Source organism: Mobula birostris, chromosome 9, assembly GCF_030028105.1.
Source record: "Mobula birostris isolate sMobBir1 chromosome 9, sMobBir1.hap1, whole genome shotgun sequence".
NCBI classification, from domain to species: domain Eukaryota; kingdom Metazoa; phylum Chordata; class Chondrichthyes; order Myliobatiformes; family Myliobatidae; genus Mobula; species Mobula birostris.
The window spans coordinates 30,514,315-30,531,030 of record NC_092378.1 but is presented as its reverse complement, the minus strand read 5'-3'; the positions used below and the strand labels follow the sequence as shown (position 1 = coordinate 30,531,030).

The following is a 16,716-nucleotide window of genomic DNA, read 5'->3' as shown; positions in this document are numbered from 1 at the left end:
GATAGGTGTGTAACAAAAATAACAATGGAGATATCTTTAGAGAACAATAAGAATTTAGAGAGTTTGGGGGAGTCTGAGTTATAAATAGAAGGATATGTTTAGCTTTCCAACTTCATTTTAGTGACACGATGTAGATGAAAACAATTGAACTCTGAAACTCCGAGCTGAATTTGGAGATAATTTGCAAATTTAGTTAAGTGCCAAAGTTGTCGTCGTCATCATCATCATCATCGTCATCAGGTGCCGTGCCCAGTTTGAGCTTTGACTGCCATGGCCCACACACTCCTGTTTCAGGTCAAGTGGATCAATTCATTGGTATTCATTTCAGTTCTCTGGCTGCTGTCTCCCATCATCATTTGTCTTTGTCTTCCTCTTGCTTTCTTCCCTTCAATCTTTCCCATAATTATCGTGCATTGCCAAAGTACAAAATAAAAAAAACATTCAGGTGGAATTATAGTTCACAATTACTTAAAAAATTAGAAACAGCCATTGTTTTGATTGCACTATCCAGCTGTTGCATGCATAATTGATATTAAATCAGCAATTAAACCATAAAGCTTTTGTTTTTATTTTGCTACAGCTGCAACTATTAGTCTGTCACAATGATAAGTTATCCTAAGAAAAACTATAGATTGTTCATTAGCACTCTTGGTGGCAAAGTTGAAAAATGAGCATTTGAAATATTCTCAGCCTGGCCTTATTTATAATGAATTCAGGATTGAAGAGTAGGAAAGTTGAAGAGTACAATGCCACTTGCTAAGCCACTTCAGAAGATGTTTAAGTGTTAAACACAAGCAAATCCCTAACCATCATGTTAAACCAGATAAAGAATAAAAGCGGACTGATAGCTGGTACTGACCTCGTCACCAAATAGAGTTATAGAGATGTATGGAACAAATACAGACCTTTTGGCCCACTACGTCTATGTCAACTATCAAGTATCTATGAATTAAATGGTCGCACAAATGATTCTTAAATTTTTGTTTGCGATTCTGTCTGTACTGGTGTAAAATTGCTTTTAGCCCAGTCATCTTTGTAAATTTCTCCTCACAAACATTTGGGTACTGGCATCAAAATCTGGAGAGCTATCCCCAGGCCTAATATTCACACTATGATACCTTTCTGACAACATGCTAAACAACGAAGCAATCCCTGGCTTGTATGCTGTCTCATTGTGGCAAGCCCAATAGAGGGAGGAGAACAGTGCTATTCTGTTCTATGTACTATATAGGTGAAAGGAAAAAATCCTGGGAATCTTTAGTAATGGATTCCAAAACCTGTGATGTTTCATGACATCTGATCAATTATAAAAAGGGAGACCTCCTGCTGATTACTTCGTACTGCCCTCCTTCAGTTGATGAGTCAGTGCTGTTCCATGTTGAATAATACTGAAATGAACTGTTCAGACACATCATGTTTGAACTATTCAGGTCAGATTTAATTCCCCAAAGCCCATATTTCCATAGATTCTGAACAACCTGACTGATGTTATAGAAAGCACAATTCTTTTTAATTTAATTTACAGATACAGCACAGTAACTGGCTCTTCTAGTGCTGCCTAATTGTACCGACTAACCGACTAACCCACACTTGTTTGGAATGTGGGAGGAGAACGTACAAACTCCTTACAACAGTCGCGGGAATTGAACCCACGTTGCTGGCGCTGCAGTAGCGTTATGCTAACCACTATGCTACTATGCTGTCTGTGTGTAGTGTGCTTTAAGGGAAGCATAATTGTTGTCTGCACTTTATTTAGGGTGATGGACGAGAAGAAGTGGTAGCCTGTGCTTGGGATGGCCAAACCTATATCATTGACCAGAATAGATCTGTTGTTCGCTTTCAGTTTGACGAGAATGTTAGCGCATTTTGTGCTGGTAAGTGATAACTTTTTTGGAATACTTTTTTTGAAAGCTTGAGATGAAGTTTAAGTTCATTAATATTGGAACTTACTATTTATTCCTTAAGAAAATTACTGCAAACACTGAGGAAACTAATTAGTATTATGAATAGAACAGATTTTTGTTGGTGTTGTCCCAATTTTGTTGGAAAATGCTTTACTTTTCTATCAGATTTCTAGAATCTGCAGTTTCTTTGCCCCTTGTTTATATCATCAACTTCAGCTTTCTCTAAGCATTTCTTGTATTACCTTACTGCTGTAGTTTTTTTTTGTTAGAGTATTAGGAGTTTCATCAGGCAAATGCAAAGTAATGAGTTTGATGTGATGACGAACTGAATTAATCTATATAAAATTTAACAGAACGAATATATTAAAAGAAACAGCATTGCTGTTGCAAACAAGGGAAAATCTGCTGATGCTGGAAATCCAAGCAACACACACAAAATGCTGGAGGAACTCAGCAGGTCAGGCAGCATCTGTGGAAAAGAGTACGGTCGACGTTTCAGGCCGAGAGCCTTCAGCTACACTGTTGGGAATGATGGAGGTAAAATGTGAGTGCCAGTAGATCAGACAGCATCAGTGCAGGGACAGTTGATTTTTCAGGTTGAGACCCTTGATCTGGACTGAAAGAATAGAGGGGACATGGTTAGTATAGAGAGGTGAGGTGGAAGGGTAGGGGGAAGAGTTGGCAAGTAATGGGTGAATCCAGGTGAATGGGTTGCTATCTGGGCCAAAGTACAAAGCCTAATTCTGCTGAAGTAGTTGTTTTACAGTATCATTAATCTAGTATATTTTAAAACAGTTATTTCACTGAGAAGATTTAGATTTTCAGCCCCCCAAAGTGTAACACTTCATGCTTGTCTGCATTAAAATTCCATATGCCTTTTTTCAACCCATTTTTCCAGCTGGTCCAGATCTTTCTGCGAGCTTTGATGGCCTTCTTCGCTTTCACTACACCCTGAAATCATGAATTTGCCTGTCTTATTCATGTTTTCAGATGAGCCAAGATTTTGAAGTCAAAAGTAACATTGGTACTCTTAGAGAATTCCCACTTCCAAGATTTCCAGGATTCCTGTACTTTCCAAGTATGCTTTTCTTTCTCTGCAACCCACTTCCATTCCATATTTGAGCCCTTAACTCTTAAGAGTTTGTTTGTTCATATTGATATTTCCACGTCAAAGATGTCGTACAAACAGGAGCTGTTTTTGCAATGATTAAAATGCTAGGTGGGCCAAAACCCTGCTGACCTTTACTGCCTTGCAAGTTATCCATGCCATAATGATAAATGTATTTCCCATCTATGATCTAGCTAACATCCTGGACAAATCCATTATCTTTTTATCATTTGCCTTAGCATATCGTTTTTTAAGGAGGAGCTGCATTGACTTCTAGTCCCAAATCATCAAGGAGTATGGGTGGAGAGCAGGATATGGTACTGAGATTGAGGATCAGCTTTAATCATATTGATGGAGCGGGTTTTTAGGGCTGAAGAACATAATTCTGCTTTTAGTTTTCTGGTTTCTTTTTTTTTTACCTTATTTTAAACATGTTCCTCCAGATAGGCATTCTGCAATATCCTCCTTCCTAACTTCTATTTGGTGAGAATAATTCTCATTTTTGACATACATTATTCCTGTACTATTTTTGTTATGTTCAGCTGACGTGTGCTTAATTTTCCTAATCCATTAGGAATGTTCAATTCTTCAAAAATGTCAAGAGCTTGCTTTTCTAGACATTTAGTAGATATTTCTACATGAAAGATGTTACACAAACAAAAGTTGTATTTACAATTATTGTAATGCTAGATACGCCAGATTCTGCTGACCTTTACTGTCAGTTTTGATCAGAACTTGAAGGTTTGGCTGACATAATGGAAAGATTGAATCTCTTATTTTTTTAATGCATCAGGGAAATGCTGGTTGGTTCCTGTGCCAGGTTCAACATGGTTGATTATAAAATCAGCTGTAATGCAAAAATTTAGGAGCAGAGGAGAACATAAGTTATTTTTCTAAATTACTTTTGATACAGCATTTTAATTAGAAATAATTTAATTGGTTTAATTTTATTTTTTCATTTAAAATAATAGTAATTTTATGAAATATTTTCTTAAATTTTAAGATGTTTTCATGCCTGTTGGAGTCATAGTAAAAGCTATTAAAATAACTTAGAATTTCACAATTGGCAAAGTGCAGCCTCTAGCTTTTCCAACGTTCAAAGAACATTTTGAACAAGGGCCACTGCATTGCCCTGTTTCGAGCCTAAGGACCACTGGATTTCAGGGCACAGAGTCAGGGGGACAGCACTTCTACATGTGACCTAGGTAAGTGTGCACATGGTTGGACCACAGACAATAATTCTAGTAACTAGTCAGTATAATCCAGCCCAATGTTACATTATTTGACAAAGCTAAATGATGAAGTATTTGGAAGCTGGGTTTTTTTTTGGCATTCTTCTGAAGACAGGCATGAAAATTATGCTGCTTTTTGAAATAATTTTCTATTTAAAATAGTTTGTAATTATTTTGTGATATTGAATATAGATTATCCAACTGTAGTAATAGCAGATTACAGCACCACCATTCCTTAATGTGTGCTTAATTTCAGTGTGCATACAGGCAGTTTTAGGTTTATGAATCTGTGTAGTATAATTCTTATATCTTGCAATGAATTTGCTTCCTCAAAATGAAAGCATATCCCTCCTGTAATATAGAAGTAACTAGTAGGCCTATAAATTTCTCATCAGCTTCATCTAATTGACTTCATTAATTGGTGGTTTATCAGGAAATCCACCATAACTTCTGATTTAACATAAGTTCTGATTAATATGAAGTAAATAATTTGGTATATAATGAAATATTTCTGATATCCTAGCATTGACATTAAAAGTAAAATCAGCAGTCTTCAAATTAATTTCTTTTGTGATCAAGGCAATGACCTGGATTTCGTGATCATGATGAGCTGACAGCATTTGTCACTGACCTTAATTAAAATCTGTTTACTAACCTTCACCTGTGTCTTCTGTGAGAGTTTAGACAAACTACTGGAGGGTGTTTATGCGGTGTTTCATTCACTTATGTTGTACCACACATGCTTGAGGGTGCCATCGTGTGGAGTGATTAAGATAAGCCTTACCCACAAAAACAAAAAAAAATCATTATTTTGGCTGATTATTTTCCAAATATGCCTGAACTGTTTTGACTGTAAAAGCTTTCAATAAAAAAATTAAAGGAATTTAAATAAGCCATTGCAAAGATTGATTTTTAAGAATCTTTGACAGTTAACAATATTCAAATGAACAAACCGTTTAAAATCTGATTTGCTCCACTGAATGTCCCACTGTGGAAAACACGCTTTATAGCTCCTCAGATCTGGTGCAGAAGCTTTGGGATCATAGACAGCAATTTCAAAATTCTATCATTATCACACACTTGCAGAAATTCCAAAGAATTAAGCCAACTTCAAGGAGCAATAAAGGCATGCTGTGTCATCTTCATTGCTATCTTCAAAATTATTATTACAGTTATTACCCTTCAACCATCCTGCATCAACATGAATAACTTCATTCACTAAATCTGAACTGATTCCACAACCTACAGATTCACTTCCAAGGGCTCTACAACTCATGTTCTCAATATTATTTATTTATATGTAAATGCACTATTTGTCTTTTATGGCACTTTGGTTGCTTGTCAGTCTTTATGTATAGTTTTTCATAAATTCAATTGTATTTCTTTATTTTCCTGTAAATGCCTGCAAGGAAATGAATTTCAAGGTAGTATATGGTGACATATATGTACTTTGATAATCCATTTCCTTTGACTTTGACTTTATCTCAAAATGTAGGCCAGTTGTTTCAAGGATTTTCTGCACGTACAGACAGAAAATGCTGGAACTACTCAACAGGATATGTAGTTAACCCATAGTTAAATATTTCAACAGCTTTAATTATGACAGTAAAAAGTGTCATAGGCCTTTGTATATGTCCAAGTGAATCTGCCTGATAGAAATGGTTACAGTGACATGGCATCCTATCTGAAACACAGTGCCTCTGACAATTCATTTGTTGTGTGTTACATTATTTTCTTTCTCCAGGGGTTACTTAATAAAACTCATCATTAAACAAAATCTGTTATAGGTTAAGGTTTCTGGAACAGAATGTCTGCGGAACACAGTACACTTCAAAAACGTTGCCTGTGCCCAAAGTCCAAAAAAGTAACATTTAAATGAGGTCCTATATTGAATATAGAAGACTATTAAAAATTGGACGTGAATATTTTTTAAACTCAAACATGAGTGATCTCTTTTCTCACTTTTTAAAGCAGAGGTTCCCAACCTGGTGGTCCATGGACTCCTCACTTAATGGTAAAGGTCCAGGAGATAAAAGAAGGTTGTGAATCCTGATCTTAAAGGAAGAAACTTGCTAGGATGAACCTTTGGTTTTAATCACATAAGAAAAACACTTAGTTGATTGTGAAGTGTTTCAGGATTGCCTAGTGTCGGATAAGGTGCGATGTAAGTGCAACTGGTTGCCTTTTCATCTGTCTGCCATTGTGCCCAGTTATTATTTTATCCCATGTATCCAGAACTTCCTCAGTGCCAGGGACTACCATGTGGAAAGTAGCATCTTCTCACTGGTTTTGGGCTAACATTGTTCAAAATGCCCCAAAATGACAATCATTGAAAGATGTGACTGAATTAACATAGATTCTTTATTAGTGGAGGTTGGGGTGTGGCTGTTTATGCTCTGCAAAACAAGTTTCTTAGGTATAACAGAGTATTCACTTTTCATTACTTACTGTTCTCTATTCTGACACATCCAGGCATGTACGCGTGCAAAAATGGTCGGAATAACCCTTGTTTGGTCTATGTCAGCTTCAACCACAAAATCTATGTTTACTGGAAAGTGGAGCTGGAGAGAATGGAATCTACCAATATTTTAAAGGTGCTGGAGACAGATGAGTTCAGAAAACTAATGCAAGCAACATCTATTGGTAGGTGCTTCAGTGGCTGCTTTTCTCATTGGTGAGAAGAGCTACATTTGATGGTTGTGCACACATTATTTAAGGGTTAATTCAGAATCATTAAGCATATGAAATTGCCTTTTTCCCTTCCATGTTGTATTTCACTTCCTATCACTTAATGAGTTAATGACAAGGTAGTACTGGGTGTCATCAGCATACTCTGGCTCAGTTTGCCATAATGACTGATACAAGTTTTAAAAAAAAAAAGAATTTCTATAATCTAGCCTCCTTTGCAAAGAATTACTCCAAATACACAGAAAGACCAACTCAAGAGACCAAAAGCATCACCATTGTTCAGACAGATTTTCTGAAACTGTGTCAGTGTTAAAAACAGAGGGCTCTGGGTAACCCTAGGTAATTACTAAAGTAAGTACATGTTTGACACAACATTGTGGGAGGAAGGGCCTGTATTATGCTGTAGGTTTGCTATGTTTCTATGTTACTGAAAGTTCAGCAACATAGGATTACTAAAATTCTTATCCCATCGATGTTCAAAGCTCCATGCTCCTGTTGGTCATGAAAAGGCAGTCTTGAGGTAAGAGATTTAAAGGAGATCCTAGGGGTTAAGGTTTTTTGATATACAGAGAGTAGTTGTTACCTGGAATGTATCTGCCAGAGGAGATGGTAGAATCAGATAAAATTACTGTTTACTGTACTTACAGTAACTAGGCAAAGCAAAGAAGGATATGGTCCTAAAGCAGGCACGTGCAATCAGAGTCGATGGGAAAGAGGTGGGAAGGGCGTAGTGGCTTGAAGGCTCATCACAACACTGCATGTCTCTATAGTAATTATGACTATACTGCAAGAGACTGGCTGGATGAAAATTTGCCCATTTTACCCTTCATTCCTTTATCTCTTTAGAAATGTGACTTACAATGATTCAGAAATTATTACACTTTAAACAATATATAAACCTTATCACCAGTAAAAATTAAGACCAAAGGAGTGTTCCCCAGATTCTAAGACTTTAATAATGTAGAATCTTCAGGAATTTGCTGCCAGGCTGGCAAAAACCTAACATCTACAGTAAAACAGAAGTGATGAAATACTTGTTACATCAGACAAAATATATGGAGAGAGAAACCCTTAATATTTAGGGTAGAAGACTTTTCATAAACTATCCTGAATCAGGCATCTGGATGCCAATGCATCCACCTGCTTTGTTGCTTCATTTGGGCCCATTATCTATTCCACTACCTCTTCTTCTCCAAAGTTCTCCCCATTAACTGTGAGTACCAGTCTTAGCTTTTCCCCAGCAGCTGTCAGAACTGGCTGTGCCTGGGGGAAGAGCAAGTTCAAAATGAGATTGTGAATGAACACTGGCAAGCCACAGATTTTCATGTTCTGACAAGTAAATGAAAAAAAACCCTTCCGTACTGGATGCAGCGATTCAGATCGATGGGTTTACTATACGCTGTCAGGATAGATATATAGAGTCTCTCAAAAGCAGAGGTGGAGGAGTATGCCTCATGATCATCTCTTGGTGCACAAATATATCAGCGCTGTCCCAATTCTGCTCACCAGACCTGGAAGATCTAGCCGTTAAGTGCTGTCCATTTTACCTACAGCGGGAGACTTTCAGGGTCAGTTTAGTAGCAGTATACATTCCACCTCAGGCCATTGTCAGTCAGGCTTTATGATCTGAGCAATGGGATCAGCATGCATGAAACAGCACACCCTAACGCCTTCACCACCGTTTTGGGAAATTTTAGCCAAGCCAGTCTGAAAACATCACTAAGCAATTACCATCAACAGATCACTTGCAATACTAGAGGAAACAACACATTAGACCATTGTTACACCACCATCAAGAATGCCTACCACGCTATTCCACGCCCTCACCTCGGGAAGTCTGATCGCCTAGCTGTACTTCTACTCCCTGAGTATGGGCAGAGACTGAAGACTGCAGCACCAGTAGTGTGGACCAAGAACGTATGGACAAGGGAAGCACAGGAGTGCCTACAGGACTGCTTTGAATTGGTGGGCTGGACCGTATTCAGGGATTCATCTTTGGACCTGGATGAGTATGCTGCAGTTGTTACCGACTTCATTAAAACCTTTGTGGATGAGTGTGTGCCTGCAGAGACTAACTGTACATTCCCAAACCAAAAGCCGTGGATGAACCAGGAGATATGTCATCTGCTGAAGGCTAGATCTGTGGCATTCAAGTCTGGTGATCCAGGCCTGTACCAGAAAACCAGGTATGATTTGCAGAGGGCTATTTCAAGGGCGAAGAGATAATTTCAAACGAGGTTGGAGGGAACATCGGATGCACAGTAACTCTGGCAAGGTCTGCAAGACATTACTTCTTACAAAGTGAAACCCAGTAGCATGAATGGCAGCGATGTTTCACTACCAGATGAACTCAACGCCTTCTATGCCCACTTTGAAAAGGAGAACACAACTACAGCTGCGAAGATCCCTGCTGCACCTGAGATCCTGTGATCTCTGTCTCAGAGGCCAATGTTAGGCTGTCTTTAAAGAGAGTGAACCCTCGCAAGGTGGAAGGTCCCAGTGGAGTACCTGCTAAGGCCCTGAAAACCCTATGCCAACCAATTAGCGGGAGTATTCAAGGACATTTTCAACCTCTCACTGCTACGAGCAGAAGTTCCCACTTGCTTCAAAAAGGCAACAATTATACCAGTGCCTAAGAAGAATAATGTGTGCTGCCTTAATGACTATCGCCCAGTAGTACTCACATCGACAGTGATGAAATGCTTTGAGAGGCTGGTCATGACTAGACTGGACTCCTACCTCAGCAAGGACCTGGACCCATTGCAATTTGCCTATTGCCACAATAGGTCAACAGCGGATGCAATCTCAATGGCTCTTCACACGGTTTTAGAACACCCAGACAACATAAACTCCTATGTCAGAATGTTGTTCATTGACTATAGCTCAGCATTTAAAACCATCATTCCCACAATCCTGCTTGAGAAGTTGCAGAACCTGGGCCTCTGTACCTCCCTCTGCAACTGGATCCTCAACTTCCTGACTGGAAGACCACAACCTGTGCGGATTGGTGATAACATCTCCTCCTCAATGACGATCAACACTGGTGCACCTCAGAGGTATGTGCTTAGCCCACTGCTTAATTCTCTATATATCCATGACTGTGTGGCTAGGCATAGCTCAAATACCATCCATAAATTTACCATTGTTGGTAAAATCTCAGATGGTGATGTGAGGGCGTACAGGAGCGAGGTATGCCAACTAGTAGAGTGCTGTCGCAGCAACAACCTGGCACTCAACATCAGCAAGACGAAAGAGCTGATTGTGGACTTCAGGAAGGACAAGACGAAGGAACACATACCAATCCTCATAAAGAGATCAGAGTGGAGAGAGTGAGCAGTTTTAAGTTCCTGGATGTCAAGATCTCTGAGGATCTAACCTGGTCCCATCATGTCGATGCAATTATAAAGAAGGCAAGACAGTGACTATACTTCATTAGGATTCTGAAGAGATTTGTTATGTCAACAAATACACTCAAAAACTTCTATAGATGTACCGTGGAGAGCATTCTTACAGGCTGCATCACTGTCTGGTATGGGGGGGGGGGCACGGGGTGGGGGAGTGGAGGCTACTGTGCAAGACCGAAAGAAGCTGCAGAGGGTTGTAAATTTAGTTGGCTCCATCTTGGGTAATAACCTACAAAGTACCCAGGACATCTTCAAGGAGGGGTGTCTCAGAAAGGCAGCCTCCATTATTAAGGATCTCCAGCACCCAGGTAGGAGGTACAGAAGCCTGAAGGCACACACTCAGCGATTCAGGAACAGCTTCTTCCCCTCTGCTATCCGATTCCTAAATGGACATTGAACCCTTGGACACTACCTCACTTTCTTAATATATATTATTTCTGATTTTTGCACTTTTTAAAATCTATTCAGTATATGTATACTCTAATTGATTTCCGTATTTATTATTATTATTTTATTTTTGTTTTTTTCTCTTCTATATTGTGTATTGCATTGAACTGCTACTGCTAAGTTAATAAATTTCACGACACATGTCGGTGATAATAAACCTGATTCTGATTCTGATGCTGATACTGATACTTAAAAAGGTCAAAGAGGGCAGACATCAGAAGTGTGGCTGGCTTTCCTACTGCCTGAAACAGGATCTCCTGATTCATTACTTCTGTGACTCTTGAGGCTTTCACTTTTCCTGGCTCCTATTAATTAGAAACTGCCTCCTGCTGAGGTTTTTCAGCAGACATTTTCCTGGTGTCGAACATTCTTCCAGTGCTGTGCAACAAAATTAGATGAGGGACAGCTATGAAATTGTGGGGGTGGAGATAGAGAGTACAAGCCAAAATCTCATCTTATTTCTTTGGGTCATCAATTAGCAATTGCATGATTTTCAAAAAGCTGCTAAAGCCAAATGTTTATCAGAATGGTAATAATAAATTAGAAGTATCCAATATTATACCCTACATTATTTGCTATATTCCACAGGCCAGCAAAGTTTTGACGGTAGGCATGTCTGGGAGTGGGGTCTCCACAGTTGTCAAAGCCTTTTAGGGATGGATTTGACCATAAAGATTGGAAAAGCCATGCCCTGTGCAGAGCCTCACCAGTAAGGTAGAAACTGCTTCCCTTTAGAGGTTGGACCTCAGTACCCTATTGGAATAAACAACTTGGGGGTAGGCTAGATATAGAGCTCACAGGTCATCAAAAGATCTGGCTCCAAGAATCATAATTCTTTAGTTATATTAATTCATTTGCCTTTGGCCTTTTACATTTTAAATTTTTTTTTCGTTTCTCACACTTCTCAATTTCTTCTGTTCTCTCTTTCCTTTCAGAATACTATTCTCCCCTATTCCTTCATTCTATTTTTTCCCTATATCATTCTTTTTCCTTTCCTCTCCTCCTGTCTGTTACTGCATTTGTATATTTACCCCTTTACCCTCTCTTGAATGCCATGTCATCCTAATATTTCATTCAATGCTAATATTTAACTACCACTGTTGCTATTATTCATTTATTGATTGGATGTTTGAATTGGTACATTTTTGTACCACAGGGTACATGCTTATCTCTCCAGCAACATTATGCTTGAATCTCAGCATGCAGTTTTCTGCTTTACCAGGGCAATGTAATGGTCTTAAACAAAGTTACATGTGACATATTCCATGGATGGCCCGTTGTCCAAACTTCTCCTTGACTTTGCTGTTTCACACAGCCGATCACACTAACTTCCTTCAAATGACTTACCTTTCTTCTGCTCGGTGTGATTACAATTATGTTGTAGTCTTTCCCATCTGCATAAAGTTGCATCACGGATCTTCCCTCAGTGCCCTTCCACCACCTGCCCCACACCACCCCACAACCCAGCTTTATCTGCCTATTTTCTTGGCAAATAGGGTTACATTCGACACTCGTGCTCCTTCTCTGCAGTTTATCTGAGGTGCATACTTGGAAACACTTTTATAAGTGTCTTTCCAGTGCTAGCCACAAACTCTATGCACGTGCAAATGGTTCCAATCTCCTCTCCAACCACTGACTCTATTTGAACCAAACTGTGCAGCTTCTGGGCTGTATTCCATCACAAGTTCAGCTTCAAAACACCATAAGACCATACAACGTAGGAGCATAATTAGGCCATTTGCTCCATCAAGTCTGCTCTGCCATTCCATCATGGCAGATTTATTATCCCTCTCAACTCCATTCTCCTGCCTTCTCCACTTAACCTTTGACACCCTGATTAATCAAGAACATAGCAGTCTCTACCTTCAATATTCCCAGTCACTTGGTCTGCGCAGCTGTCTGCGGCAATAAATTCCACAAATTCACTACCCTCTGGCTGAAGAAATTCCTCCTCATATCTGTTCTAAATGTATGTCCCTCTGTTCTGTGGCTGCGCCCTCTGGTCCTAGACACCCCCACTACAGGAAACATCATCTCCATATTTACTTTATCCAGACATTTCAATATTTGATAGGTTGCAATCAGATCTCCCTCATTCTTCCAAACTTCAGTGAGTTCAGGCCCAGAGCCATCAAATGCTTCTCGTATGTTAACTCTTTCATTCCTGGAACCACCTCTGGAGCCTCTTCAATGCCAGCAGATGTTTTCTTAGATAAGGTGCCTAAAATTGTTCATAATACTCCTAGTATGGTCTGACCAATGCCTTATAAAGCCCTAGCTTTACATTCTTGAAATGAATGCTAATATTGCATCTGCCTTCCTTATCACCAACTCAACCTGCAAGTTAACCTTTAGGGAATCCGGCACAAGGATTCCCAAGTCCCTCTGCACCTCTGATTTTGAATTTTCTCCCTATTTAGAAAATAGCCCACACCTTTATTCCTTCTACAAAGTGCATGAACATGCATTTCCCTACATTATATTTCATCTGTCATGTCTTTGCCCATTCTCCCAATCTGTCTAATTCCTTGTGACCATCTACCTTCAGGCTTTTCAGCTTCCCAAGCACCTTCTCCTTAGTAATAGCAATGACACTCACTTCTGCCCCTGACAGACTCGTATCTCTGGCATACTGCTAGTGTCCTTCCCGGTGAAGACTGATACAAAATACTTACTAAGGTCTCCCACCATTTCTTTGTCCCCCATTACTACCTCACCAGCATAATTTTCCAGTGGTCCAATATTCACTCTCGTCTCTCTTTTACTCTTTATATATCTGAGAAAACTTTTTGTATCCTTTTTTGTATTATTGGCTAGTTTACATTCATATTTTCTCTCTTTATGGCTTTGTTGCTGCCTTTTGGTTTTCAAAAGCTTCACAATCCTCTACCTTCTCACTGATTTTTGCAATATTCTCTCCTTTGCCTTTATGGTGTATTTGACTTCCCTTGTCAGTCATGTTGCCTCATCCTTCCTTTAGAATAATTCTTCATCTTTGGGATGTACCTTTCCTTTGCCTTCTGTGTTTCCCCTATAGACACCAGCCATTGCCATTTTGCTGTCATCCTGCTTGTGTTCCCTTCCAATCAACTTTCTCATACCTTTCTGATTCCCTTTCCTCCACAGTAATACTGACACATTCAATTTTATCTTCTTCTCAAATGTCAGGTTGAATTCTATCATATTATGATCACTCCCTTCAAGGGTTCCTTTACCTTAAGCTTCCTAATCAAATCTGGGTCATTACACAAACACCCAGTCCAGGATTGTCATTCCCCTACTGGGCTCAACTGTAAGCTGCTCTAAAAATCCACCTCATAGGCATTCTAGAAATTCTCTCTCTTGGGATTCAGCACCAACCAGATTTTCCCAATCTACCTGCGTATTGAAAACCCCATTATTATTGCAAATATTGCCCTTTTTATGTGCCTTTTCTATCTCTGATTGTAATTTGTATCCTATATCCTGGCTACTGTTCAGAGGCCTGTACATAACTCCCATCAGGGACTTTTTACCCTTGTAAATTCTTAACTCTACCCACAAAGATCCTACATCTTCTTATCCTATGGCACCTTTATCCAAGAACTGGAAATCATTTTTCCCCAATAGAGCCACCCCACCTGCTCTGCCTTCCTGCTTGTCCTTTCGATACAGTGTGTATCCTTATGCTTGCTTTCTCCATCACATCATCTCCTTCCACATTTATGATGTTGCAAATCTTTTTATCATATTTGCTACTGAAGCCCTATTTAAGGATTTATTTATTTAGAAATACAGCACGAAACATGCCTTTCCAGCTCTGAGCCACGCCATCCTGCAACCCACCTGTTTAACCCTAGCCTAAACGCAGGACTATTTATAATGACCAATTAACCTACTAACAGGTACGTCTTTGGACTGCGGGAGGAAACCAGAGCACTTGGTGGAAACCCATGCGCACATTGGATTTCAGGCTCAATTTTTCTAAAGCTTCTCTGTGGTCCTCTTGGTGAGAGACCTTATCAATAGTGAATCTCTGTGTTATTGAATGAATTATCCCACTATTACATGCTTACCATTTATATATTTTATGAAATAGTTCCATTTACTCATTAATAATCTTTTCAAGGCTCCACAAATATTTAAATCTTATAATTAATTGCAGTGTGCAAATTTTAAGAATGTAAAAATTGTTAGGTGCACCTCTATGACAAAAATAAGGACCAATTAAAACTGTTCCCTCAAGTAGTGAATTGTTGGAGATTTCCATAAGATAATTTATCTTTTTTAATTTATCCTATTTGACTTGCTTCTTTCCACCATTTATTTGATCTATTTAATCATTCTGTTCCACCCTACTTCTCAGTCATTCCTACTTTTGTTCTTTTCTGGTGCATATCATTGATTAATGTGAATACTGTACATGCATTTATCAGGATTTGAGTTGTTCATACTTTGCAGGCTTTCACAAATTTACAGACATTACAAAAGTTTTTAACCTGAGCAGTGTAGGAGAATGATTAATTTTTAAAAATTTGCATACAAGATCATTGCTGACAAGGTTAAAAATCATGGTTTCCTAATGATCTTGCAGTTATTCCTTGGTTGTTTTGAAAAGCTTTTAGTATTGTATGAGTTAAAGTGGTTCTCAAGGACAGATTGCTGAAGAGTGCGAGATTTCCTTCCATTCTTTTTACTTAAGGAAGCAAAAAAATATACAAAGTGATTTAAAGCAAAAAATAAAGTTCGAACCCCAACAATATTTGTGAATCAGATTTATTTCAACAATCAAGCAATTTCATGGTCATCTTAATTGACATTAAAATTTCAGTATTTAAATTTCAATGTTCCAAGTACATTTATTATCAAAGTATGGATACTATATACAACCTTGAGTTTCATCTCATTACAGACAGCCATAAAAGAAAGAAACCATTAAGAAAAAAGACCGTCAAGCACTCAATGTGCAGAATAAAAACAAATTGTGCAAAAATAAAAGTAGGCAAATACCAATCAGAACTGAAGTTCATGAAAGTGAGACCACAGCCATAAAGCCAGTCATCACAGCAGCTGATCCATTAGTTTGTTAGTTGCATGCCACAGCCTCAGTTCAGCGCAGCAATGAGTAAACTTCATGGAGCAGTAAGCTGAACACCAGCCCATTCCTCTCCTCTGGCCCAACATTCTGACCTTTCCAATCTGGTGCTTAAATCAGGTTATTGCTTGCTCTTGGACCTGGGGCCTGCTGCTTTGAAACGCTCTTGGGGCTGGGCTCCGATGCTTCGGTTCAGTGAGTACCCGACCTTTCCATCCTGGCCCAGTGCTTAAATCGGCAAAACAGTGGGTCATTCCTCATTCTCGTTCTCGGTCCCAGGCCTGGGCCCCACAGCCTTGGTTCTGACTCATCGAATCGCCTTCAAGTCTGCTCCAGCAATGGCCGATCTTTGACTTGTACCCCACTCTCGGGCCCCGCATCCTTGCTTCAACCTGTACCCACCACACTTGCACCTTTTGAGACTTCAGTTCACACCGCAAAAATGCCAGGTTGTTCGGGCAATTCAAAAGTTCAGCTCCGAAAGGGAAGTTACAGGTTATTGATTGCAGTGATCGTATCCAAGAAGAAGTGAGATTAATACAGTCATTCATTGTTTTGTTTGCTGCCAGCAAGTCATCACTCTACTTCACCAGCACCATCTTAACTATTTGTTGAGTTAACTGAAGTTAAATTCTGTGTGCTGTGGTTTCATTCAATCATTTCTCTGGGTTATCAGTGCAGGTTTTTAGGATTTTAGAATATTAATCCCTGTAATGAATGACCTGCCTGTTGCAGCTAACTTTACGCCAATTACTTACTTAGTTCCAAAGTTTTTACCAGGTAATATGAGGAGAATAGTTCATTTCATAAAGTTCTTGAAGTTTGTGATTGCTTGCAAGCTATACTTTTACACATTTGC

The 16,716-nt window shown here is 39.1% G+C and overlaps 1 protein-coding gene across 4 annotated transcripts in view; it reads left to right on the top strand.

Annotated features, from left to right (window-relative positions):
- The window catches only part of itfg2 (integrin alpha FG-GAP repeat containing 2), an 82,026-nt gene that overhangs the window by 55,529 nt on the left and 9,781 nt on the right, over positions 1–16,716 (top strand). For 3 of the 4 annotated variants that reach the window (XM_072267714.1, XM_072267716.1, XM_072267718.1), the window contains exons 10-11: positions 1,757–1,874; positions 6,717–6,887. In XM_072267714.1, coding sequence (XP_072123815.1) covers positions 1,757–1,874; positions 6,717–6,887 — 289 coding nt within the window. The remainder of the gene's footprint in view (positions 1–1,756; positions 1,875–6,716; positions 6,888–16,716) is intronic. The other variant, XM_072267715.1, reaches the window with a different exon arrangement.